Source organism: Heptranchias perlo, unplaced genomic scaffold (genome assembly GCF_035084215.1).
Source record: "Heptranchias perlo isolate sHepPer1 unplaced genomic scaffold, sHepPer1.hap1 HAP1_SCAFFOLD_154, whole genome shotgun sequence".
Lineage (NCBI taxonomy): Eukaryota > Metazoa > Chordata > Chondrichthyes > Hexanchiformes > Hexanchidae > Heptranchias > Heptranchias perlo.
In genome coordinates this window covers 409,284-420,203 of record NW_027138796.1, presented here as the reverse complement: position 1 = coordinate 420,203, position 10,920 = coordinate 409,284, and the positions used below count along the sequence as shown (strand labels likewise).

Here is a 10,920-nt window from a genome sequence, read left to right as displayed (position 1 = left end):
CAGGTTACTGTAATGGAACGTGTTGCTGCCCACACACCCTTCTCCCTTCCACCTCCACTGACTGTATAAAGCATTGTCCTCCTACCTGTGTAAATAATCCTGTGTTCTCCACTCTTTAGCGTGAGTGTCTTTCAATCCACATTGGCCAGGCCGGCGTGCAGGTCGGCAATGCTTGCTGGGAGCTGTATTGCCTGGAGCATGGGATCCAACCAGATGGGCAGATGCCCAGTGACAAGACCGTCGGAGGTGGGGACGACTCCTTCAACACCTTCTTCAGTGAGACGGGGGCGGGCAAGCACATCCCCCGAGCCGTGTTTGTAGATCTGGAGCCCACTGTGATCGGTAAGGGGAGAGATTGTTGATGGGTTAGTCGTGTGTCACTAAACTCATTGCAATACACCTACTCATGTACAGTCCTTCCTCCTGATACAGACAGGCACTGTTCTGCTACCTCTTGTTGCTGTTTGATACAAACTCCCTTCTCACAGACCAAGTCTTGGCCCCTCCAAGTATCTCCCCTCCTCCCCCGAAGGTGTTTCCCGTTACCAGAATCTGGTTCCACTGGCCCACGTGTCTCTCCGGTGCTTCACCAATTCTTTCAAGTATTAGGCCAAACATTGAGTCCCTGCAAGCAATTCAACCACAGGCACCATCACAGCTGAGCTCAGTACTGTCCCCACCTTAACCCCATCCCCCACATACACTCATTTGCCAGGTGCAGTTATTGGGTAAGGAACAGCAGCAGGTACCCAGGTGGATTGTTTACTGTCCCACCCCCCACCCAGGGTCCTGAGGTTAATATCAGGGCTCATATCCACCTTAGCTGAGATCAGCTGACCCAGCACAGGCCACAAATGGAACCTGCGACTCCTCTGATCAATTTGTCGCACCAGCTACCAACTGAGACAGCAGAACACGGCCTTCATGCTCCTGGCATCCTCCTGGTTTGCTGCTTCCAGCTGCTGGGTTGGTCATGAGATCTCGACAGTTGAAGCTGCTTGGCCAATCGTCTCTCCCCCTCTCCTCCCAATCTCCAATACTCCAGTCACTGTGGACAGTCAGGGATTTCCAGTCTGGATCAAAGGTGGTGGTCCCAGGACTGAGAGATGTTCCCAGAAAAATGGCCAGACTTGTATCAAAATACTTGAAATGATGCATATTCAGGTTTTTAACTCTCCGTTCCCTGCCCCCAGATGAGGTCCGCACCGGCACCTACCGACAGCTCTTTCACCCCGAGCAACTCATCACCGGCAAGGAGGATGCGGCCAATAACTACGCACGGGGCCACTGTTCCATCGGCAAGGAGATAGTGGATCTGGTCTTGGATCGCATACGGAAGGTGGTAAGTTGTGTACTGGCAACCACTGCCCCCTCTCACCATCTCCCACTACCCCTCCATCATCTCCCACTGCCTAATCGAACCGGCAACCACTGCCCCCTCTCACCATCTCCCACTGCTCCTTCTCACCATCTCCCACTACCCCTCCATCATCTCCCACTGCCTAATCGAACCGGCAACCACTGCTCCTTCTCACCATCTCCCACTGCTCCTTCTCACCATCTCCCACTACCTCTCCCATCATCTCCCACTGCTCCTTCTCACCATCTCCCACTACCCCTCCATCATCTCCCACTGCCTAATTGAACCGGCAACCACTGCTCCTTCTCACCATCTCCCACTACCCCGTCCCATCATCTCCCGCTGCCCCGTCTCATCATTTCTCATTGCCCCATCCCATCATCTCCCACTGCCCCGTCCCACCATCTCCCACTGCCCAGTCCCACAGTCTTCCACTGCTCCGTCACATAATCTCGCACTGCCCAGTCCCACAGTCTCCCAATGCCCATTCCCACAGTCTCCCACTGCCCAGTCCCACAGTCTACCACTGCCCCGTCCCATCATCTCCCCCTGCCCATTCCCATCAGCTCGCCCTCCCCATTCCCAACACTGACAAATCCCATCATCTCCCACTGCCCCATCTCAATATCTCCCACTGTCTCTCCCATCGTCTCCCACTGACCCATCACATCATCTCCCCCTGCCCATTCCCATCAACACCCCCTGCCCATTCCCAACATCTCCCACTGACCCATCCCATCATCTCCCACTGCCCCATCTCATTATCTCCCACTGTCTCTCCCATCGTCTCCCACTGACCCATCACATCATCTCCCACTGCCCAGTCCCATCATCTCCCCCTGACCATTCCAATCAACTCCCCCTGCCCATTCCCAGCATCTCCCGCTGACCCATCCCATCATCTCCCACTGCCCCATCCCAGCAGCTACCACTGCCCCTTCTCACAAGAGCTACAAAAAGAGAGTATGAAAAGAAACTTGCAAGGGATATCAAAACCAATACGAAGAACTTTTATAGTTATATTAGGAAAAAGAGGGTGGTCAGGAGCAGGTTTGGCCCCTTAAAAACTGAAAGTGGGGATATTGTCATTGACAATGGGGAACTGGCGGACATGTTGAATAATTACTTTGCGTCAGTATTTACAGTAGAAAAAGAGGATAGCATGCTGGAAATCCCAACAAAACTAATATTGAATCGGGGACAGGGACTCGATAAAATTAACATAAGTAAAGCAACAGTAATGAAGAAAATAATAGCACTAAAGATTGACAAATCCCCAGGACCAGATGGTTTCCATCCCAGGGTTTTAAAGGAAGTAGGTGAGCAGATTGCAAATGCCCTAACTATAATCTTTCAAAGTTCTCTAGATTCAGGAACTGTCCCTCTAGATTGGAAAATTGCACGTCACTCCGCTTTTTAAGAAAGGAGAGAGAGGGAAACCGGGGAATGATAGACCAGTTAGCCTAACATCTGTTGTGGGGAAATTGCTGGAGTCTATAATTAAGGATAGGGTGACTGAACACCTTGAGAATTTTCAGTTAATCAGGGAGAGCCAGCATAGATTTGTGAAAGGTAGGTCGTGCCTGACAAACCTGATTGAATTTTTTGAAGAAGTGACTAAAGTCGTGGACAGGGGAATATCAATGGATATTATTTATATGGACTTCCAGAAGGCATTTGATAAGGTCCCACATAAGAGACTGTTAGCTAAGTTAGAAGCCCATGGAATCGAGGGAAAAGTACGGACTTGGTTAGGAAATTGGCGGAGCGAAAGGCGACAGAGAGTAGGGATAATGGGTAAGTATTCACATTGGCAGGATGTGACCAGTGGAGTCCCGCAGGGATCTGTCTTGGGGCCTCAATTATTCACAATATTTATTAACGACTTAGATGAAGGCATAGAAAGTCTCATATCTAAGTTTGCCGATGACACAAAGATTGGTGGCATTGTAAGCAGTGAAGATGAAAACATAAAATTACAAAGGGATATTGATAGATTAGGTGAATGGGCAAAATTGTGGCAAATGGAATTCAATATAGACAAATGTGAGGTCATCCACTTTGGATCAAAAAAGGATAGAACAGGGTACTTTCTAAATGGTAAAACATTAAAAACAGTGGATGTCCAAAGGGACTTCGGGGTTCAGGTACATCGATTATTGAAGTGTCATGAACAGGTGCAGAAAATAATCAATAAGGCTAATGGAATGCTGGCCTTTATATCTAGAGGACTGGAGTGCAAGGGGGCAGAAGTTATGCTGCAGATATACAAAACCCTGGTTAGACCGCACATGGAGTACTGTGAGCAGTTCTGGGCACCACACCTTCGGAAGGACATATTGGCCTTGGAGGGAGCGCAGCGTAGGTTTCCCAGAATGATACCCAGACTTCAAGGATTAAGTTACGAGGACAGATTACGCAAATTGGGGTTGTATTCTCTGGAGTTCAGAAGGTTAAGGGGTGATCTGATCGATGTTTATAAGATATTAAGGGGAACGGATAGAGAGAAACTATTTCCATTGGTTGGGGATTCTAGGAGTAGGGGGCACAGTCTAAAAATTAGAGCCAGACCTTTCAGGAGTGAGATTAGAAAACATTTCTACACACAAAGGGTGGTAGAAGTTTGGAACTCTCTTCCGCAAACGGCAATTGATACTAGCTCAATTGCTACATTTAAATGTGAGATGGATAGCTTTTTGGCAACCAAAGGTATTAAGAGATATGGGCCAAAGGCGGGTATATGCAGCTGGATAACAGATCAGCCATGATCTTATCAAATGGCGGAGCAGGCATGAGGGGCTGAATGGCCTACTCCTGTTCCTATGTTCACCATCTCCCACTGTCTAGTCCCAACAGCTCCCGCTGCCCCTTCTCACCAGCTCCCACTGCCCCTTCTCACCATCTCCCACTCTCCCTTCTCCCCATCTCCCACTGCCCCTTCTCACCAGGGACGGTCAGTACTTTTGCTCCTGTCCTGTGTTCACTGTCCTTTGACGATAGATTCCATTTCCTGCTCCCTTTTAATGTTTTGTACCTTCTTTGCCCACAGGCTGACCAGTGCACGGGACTCCAGGGTTTCCTCATTTTCCACAGTTTCGGGGGTGGGACCGGCTCGGGTTTTACATCCCTCCTGATGGAGAGACTATCTGTAGACTACGGCAAGAAATCCAAACTGGAGTTTTCTGTTTATCCTGCGCCGCAGATTTCCACTGCGGTGGTCGAACCGTACAACTCCGTGCTCGTCACCCACTCCACCCTTGAGCACTCTGACTGCGGCTTCATGGTCGACAACGAGGCCCTTTATGATATATGTCGGCGTAATCTTGACATTGAGCGTCCAACATACACCAACCTCAACCGTCTCATTGGACAGTTGGTGTCATCCATCACGGCGTCACTACGGTTCGACGGTGCCCTCAATGTGGACCTGACTGAGTTCCAAACCAACCTGGTCCCTTATCCCCGCATTCACTTCCCATTATTAACCTACTCCCCCCTTATTTCGGCCGAGAAGGCTTACCACGAGCAAATATCTGTGTCAGAGATCACCAACGCCTGCTTTGAACCAGCCAATCAGATGGTGAAGTGCGACCCCCGCCAGGGCAAGTACATGGCGTGCTGCATGCTGTACCGAGGAGATGTCGTGCCAAAGGATGTCAACGCCTCCATCGCCACCATCAAAACCAAGCGCTCGATCCAGTTTGTTGATTGGTGCCCGACCGGGTTCAAGGTAAGTGTGGGTTTTGTGTTCAATCCATGGGGCTCTGGGGAAACATGGATTCTGACAATCTCATATCCCACGTGAACAATACGTCTGTTCAGTCTGGGTCAAAAGCTGTCCCCCATTCCTGGCCCAAACAATAGCTCCCTCTGAGGCTCTAATCATTGATTTTTGCCCTGAATGTCCAAGGAGAAGTCCTTGCTCGAACAAGGAAAAGGCTTCCTGAAAAATCAAGGCCTCATTGGAAAAGATGAACTAAAGAAAGGAATTAGCCCCGGAATCTGGCCTCATTACACAGCATCCATCCATCAGAAACTGAGGCTCGAAAACTGGGGGAAGAGCCCAGTGAATAACCAGAGCTGGGTTCTTGTACAAAGACACACACTGATTCAAAAATTTATCTTTCTGATCGTTACGTGGTTCCCAACAGCTCTGATTTTGAAGCTCCTTTCTGTGCAACTGAAATCTGAAGAATTTTCTTTTCCCACAGGTTGGCATCAACTACCAGCCCCCGACGGTGGTGCCAGGGGGCGATCTGGCAAAGGTGCAGCGTGCCCTCTGTATGCTGAGCAACACCACCGCCATTTCCTTGGCTTGGACCCGCCTCAACCTCAAATTCGATAAGATGTACGCCAAGCGGGCCTTTGTCCACTGGTACGTGGGGGAGGGGCTGGAGGAAGGGGAGTTCCAGGACGCACGGGAGGACCTGGCCTCACTCGAGAAGGATTACGAAGAGGTGGCCGTCGATTCTTCTGCGCTGGACAGAAAGGCGGAGGAGGAAGAATAAGATTTATTCATTTAAAAAGTAAAAAGTGTTTACAAAATGACTTATTAATTTAGAATGTAAAAAGTTTAACTTAATTTCACATTTATGTTACAAAATGGCATTTATTTAGAAAGTAAAAGGGGTTTGACTTTAATTCACATTGTTGTTACAGATTATATTTGAGAAAATAAATATTTTTGAATGATTTTGAAATTGTGTCAATTTAAAAGCCACAAATACACGACAAGGGATTGAGAAACACGTGTAAAAGAAGACGTTAGAAGTTAGAAGAGGATCACTGAACCCAGAATGGATGGGGTCTGATCGATTGGAGTCAGATAGATGGGGTCTGACTGATGGGGTCAGGTTGGTTGGGGCCTGATTGATGGGGTGAGATTGATGGGGTCTGACCGATGGGGGTCTGATCGATGGGGTCTGATTAATGGGGTCTGATAGATGGGAATCTGATTGACTGGAATCTGATTGATGGGGTCTGAGTGATGGGGTCTGAGTGATGGGGCTCTAATCGATGGGGGTCTGATGGACGGGGGTCTGATTGATGAAGGTCTGATTGATGGGGGTCTGATTGATGGGGGTCTGATCGATGGGGGTCTGATTGTTGGGGGTCTGATTGATGGGGGTCTGACTGATGGGGATCTAATCGATGGGGGTCCGATCGATGGGCGTCTGATTGATGGGGGTCTGATTGATGAAGGTCTGATCGATGGGGTCTGATTGATGGGGTCTGATTGTTGGGGGTCTGATTGATGGGGACTGAGAGAAGTGGGGTCTGATTGAAGGAGTTTGATTGATGGGGGTCATAAAATCATAGAAAAGTTACAGCACAGAAGGAGGCCATTCGGCCCATCATGTCCGCACCGGCTGAGGAACGAGCTATCCAGCCCAATCCCTCTTTCCCGCATTTGGTCCGTAGCCCTGCAGGTCACGGCTCTTCAGGTTCACATCCAGGTATTTATTAAATGAGTTGAGGGTTTCTGCCTCTCCCACCCTCTCAGGCAGTGAGTTCCAGACACCCACCACCCTCTGGGGGAAAACATTTCTCCTCAGCTCCCCTCTAATCCTTCTACCAATCACTTTAAATCTATGCCCCCTGGTTACTGACTCCTCTGCTAAGGGAAATAGGTCCTTCCTATCCACTCTATCTCAGCCCCTCATAATTTTATACACCTCAATTAAATCTCCCCTCAGCCTCCTCTGTTTCAAGGAAAACAACCCCAGCCTATCCAATCTTTCCTCATAGCTAAAATTCTCCAGTCCTGGCAACATCCTCGTAAATCTCCTCTGCACCCTCTCCAGTGCAATCACATCCTTCCTGTAATGTGGTGACCAGAACTGTACGCAGTACTCAAGCTGTGGCCTAACTCGCGTTTTATGCAGTTCCAGCATAACATCCCTGCTTTTATATTCTATGCCTCGGCTAATAAAGGAATGTATCCCATATGCCTTTTTAACCATCTTATCTGCCTGTCCTGCTACCTTCAGGGATCTGTGGACATGCACTCCAAGGTTCCTCACTCCCTCTACACCTCTCAGTATCCTCCCATTTATTGTGTATTCCCTTGCCTTGTTTGCTCTCCACAAATGCATTACCCCACACTTCTCCGGATTGAACTCCATTTGCCACTTTTTTGCCCATCTGACCAGTCCATTGATATTTTCCTGCAGTCTACAGCTTTCCTCCTCACTATCAACCAAGTGGCCTATCTTTGTGTCATCCGCAAATTTTTTAATCATGCCCCTACATTTAAGTCCAAATCGTTAATGTATGCCACAAAAAGCAAAGGACCTAGTACTGAGCCCTGCAGCACCCCACTGGAAACAGCCTTCCAGTCGCATAAACACCCGTCGACCATTATCCTTTACTTCCTGCCACTGAGCCAATTTTGGATCCAACTTGCCATATTCCCTTGGATCCCATGGGCCTTTACTTTTGTGACCAATCTGCCATGTGGGGCCTTGTCAAAAGCATTGATAAAATCCATGTAGATTACATCAATTACGCTACCCTCATCGATCCTCCTTGTCACCTCCTCAAAAAATTCAATCAAGTTAGTCAGACATGACCTCCCCTTAACAAATCCGTGCTGACTGTCCTTGATCAGTCCGTGCCTTTCTAAATGACAGTTTACCCTGTCCCTCAGAATTGATTTGAATAATTTTCCCATCACCGAGGTTAGGCTGACTGGCCTGTAATTACTCGGTCTATCCTTCGCTCCCTTTTTAAACAACGATACAACGTTAGCAGTCCTCCAATCCTCCGGTACTATGCCTGTATCCAGCGAAGTTTGGAAAATGATTGTTAAAGCGTCCTTGGCTTCTTTAAACAGCCTGCGATACATTTCATCCGGCCCTGGTGATTTATCCACTTTCAAAGATGCCAATCCCATTAATACTTCCTCCCTCACTATGTTTATCCCATCCAATATTTCACACTCCTCCTCCTTAACTTCAATCCCTGCATCATCCCTCTCTCAGATGCAAAGTATTCATTGAGAACCATACCCATATCTTCTGCCTCCACACACAGTTTACCTTTATGGTCTCTAATAGGTCCTAATCTTTCCTTAGTTATCCTCTTGCTCTTAATGTATTGATAAAACATCTTTGGGTTTTCTTTGGATTTTACTTGCTAATATTATTTCATGCCCTCTCTTTGCTTTCCGAATTTCCTTTCTAACTTCACCCCTGCCCTTTGTATACTCCTCTGAGCTTTTCGTAGTATTGAGTTCCCGGTGTCTATCATTGGTTTGCTTTTTCTGCCTTATCTTACCCTGAATGCTTCTTGACATCCAGGGGGCTCGAGATTTGGCAGCCCCTCCCTTTTTCTTTGTTGGAACATGTTTAGCCCGAACCCCTTGAATCTCCCCTTTGAATGTCTCCCATTGCTCTGACACGGATTTACCTTTAAGTAGCTGTTTCCAGTTTACTTCTGCTAAATCACTTCTCAGTTGAGTAAAATTGGCCTTCCCCAATTGAAAACTTTAACTCCTGCTCTGTCTTTGTCCTTTTCCATAACTATGCTAAAACTAACTGTATTATGATCACTACCACCAAAGTGCTCTCCCACTGCTACTTCTTCCACCTGCCCATCTTCATTTCCTGGAACTAAATCCAGAACTGCCCCTGCCTCTCGTTGGGCTTGCCATATACCGGCTAAAAAAATTCTCCTATATGCAATTTAAGAGTTCTGCACCCTATAAACCATTCACGCTGTTTGTATCCCAGTTAATATTAGGGTAGTTGAAATCCCCGACTATTACTGCCCTATTGTCTTTGCACTTCTCAGAAATTTGCCCACATATTTGCTCCTCTATCTCCCTCTGACTGTTTGGGGGTCTATAGTACACTCCCAGAGTATGACTGCCCCTTTTTTGTTCTTGAGCTCAACCCATAAGGCCTCATTTGATGCTCCTTCTAAAATATCATCCCTCCTCATAACTTTAACTGTTTCCTTAACCAAAATTGCCACCCCTCCTTTTTTAATCCCCCTCTCTATCATGTCTGAAAACGCTGTAACCAGGGACATTGAGCTGCCAGTCCTGCCCCTCTTTAAGCCATGTTTCTGTAATAGTTAAGATATCATACTGCCACGTGTCTATCTGTGCCCTCAGCTCATCCGCCTTATTTCCTCTCCTCCTTGCATTGAGGTAAATACATTTAAGGACTGCAAAACTCCTCTGTTTATTTTCTAACCTTCGTTCCCTCTGCCTTCCAGACTCACTCACTAATTTTCTGCCTTCCATTTCCAGTTCCAACTTTACCCCATCTGAATCCACACTCAGGTTCCCATCCCCCAGCCAAGCTAGTTTAAACCCTCTCCGACAGCACAAGCAACCCTCCCCGCAAGGATATTGGTCCCGGCCCTGTTGAGGTGCAACCTGTCCGGCTTGTACAGGTCCCACCTCCCCCAGAACCGGTCCCAATGCCCCAGGAATCTAAAGCCCTCCCTCTTGCACTACCTTTGCAGCCACGCAGTCACCTGCTGTATCCTCCTATTTCGATTCTCACCGGTGCGTGAGACTGAGAGTAATCCGGAGATTACTACATTCAAGGTGCTGCTTTTTAATCTCGTTCCTGACTCCTTAAACTCTGCCTGCAGGACCTCATCCCTCTATCTAACTATGCCGTTGGTCCCGATATGGACCACGACCTCTGGCTGTTCACCCTCCCCCCCCCCAGAATATTCTGCAGCCGCTCAGTGACGTCCATGACCCTGGCACCAGGGAGGCGACATGCCATCCTGGAACCACACCTGCAGCCGCAGAAACACCAGTCTGCCCCCCTAACTATAGAATCCTCTTTCACTATTGCTCTCCCAACCTGTCTCCTCCCCCAATGTACAGCTGAGCCACCCATGGTGCTCTGGTCTTGGCTCTGGCTGCACTCCCCAGGGAACCCTCTCCCCCATCAGTATACCGGTTAGAGAGTGAGATTCCCTCAGGAGACTCCTGATCTACCTGCCTGGTCCTCCTTGGCTGTCTGCCGGTCCCTCTCTGCCTTCACTCTCTTAAGCTGCGGGTAATCACCTCCTGAAACGTGCTATCCATGCAGCTCTCAGCCTCGCGGATGCACTGCAGTGTTGCTCAAGCTCTGAAACATTTCCTGCACATGTGGTTTTCCAGGACACGGGAAGCGTCCTGGAGTTCCCACATGGCACAGGCCGTGCCTTCGACGCGTGTGAGCTGCTCTGCCATGCCTCTGTTTTTAGATTATTAACTAAACTAAAGGAAATCAAGCCTTAAAACCAGTTATTTATAGTTTTATTACTCTCGTTAATAAACTAGTTTAAGTTTTCTTTTAAGCTCCCAGCTTTTACTTTAATTTTACCCAATTCCATAACTCAGAGGGGAAAAAAAAGCAGCTGTAACACTTCGCAGCCAATCACCTACCTGCTCTCCTGTGACAGCTGGGTCTACTCCCGCCTCCTGCTGCGCTCCGAGTGAGTGTAGGCCTTCGAGCCTCAACCTTTATTTGCGCTCCGATGCCGATTCCTGTAGTCCCGTAGGTCGGCTCCCACCTCCTGCTGCGCTCCGAGTTATCCCCGCTCTTGGT

The 10,920-nt window shown here is 48.3% G+C and overlaps 1 protein-coding gene across 1 annotated transcript; it reads left to right on the top strand.

The window, feature by feature from the left end:
* The first annotated feature begins 206 nt into the window (after window positions 1-206).
* Window positions 207-5,868, top strand: LOC137309218 (tubulin alpha-1 chain-like). Its single transcript, XM_067977479.1, has 4 exons — window positions 207-342; window positions 1,194-1,342; window positions 4,410-5,090; window positions 5,572-5,868. The coding sequence occupies exons 1-4, from the start codon at window positions 222-224 to the stop codon at window positions 5,866-5,868; spliced, it is 1,248 nt and encodes a 415-aa protein (XP_067833580.1). The 5' UTR covers window positions 207-221.
* The last annotated feature ends 5,052 nt before the right edge of the window (window positions 5,869-10,920 follow it).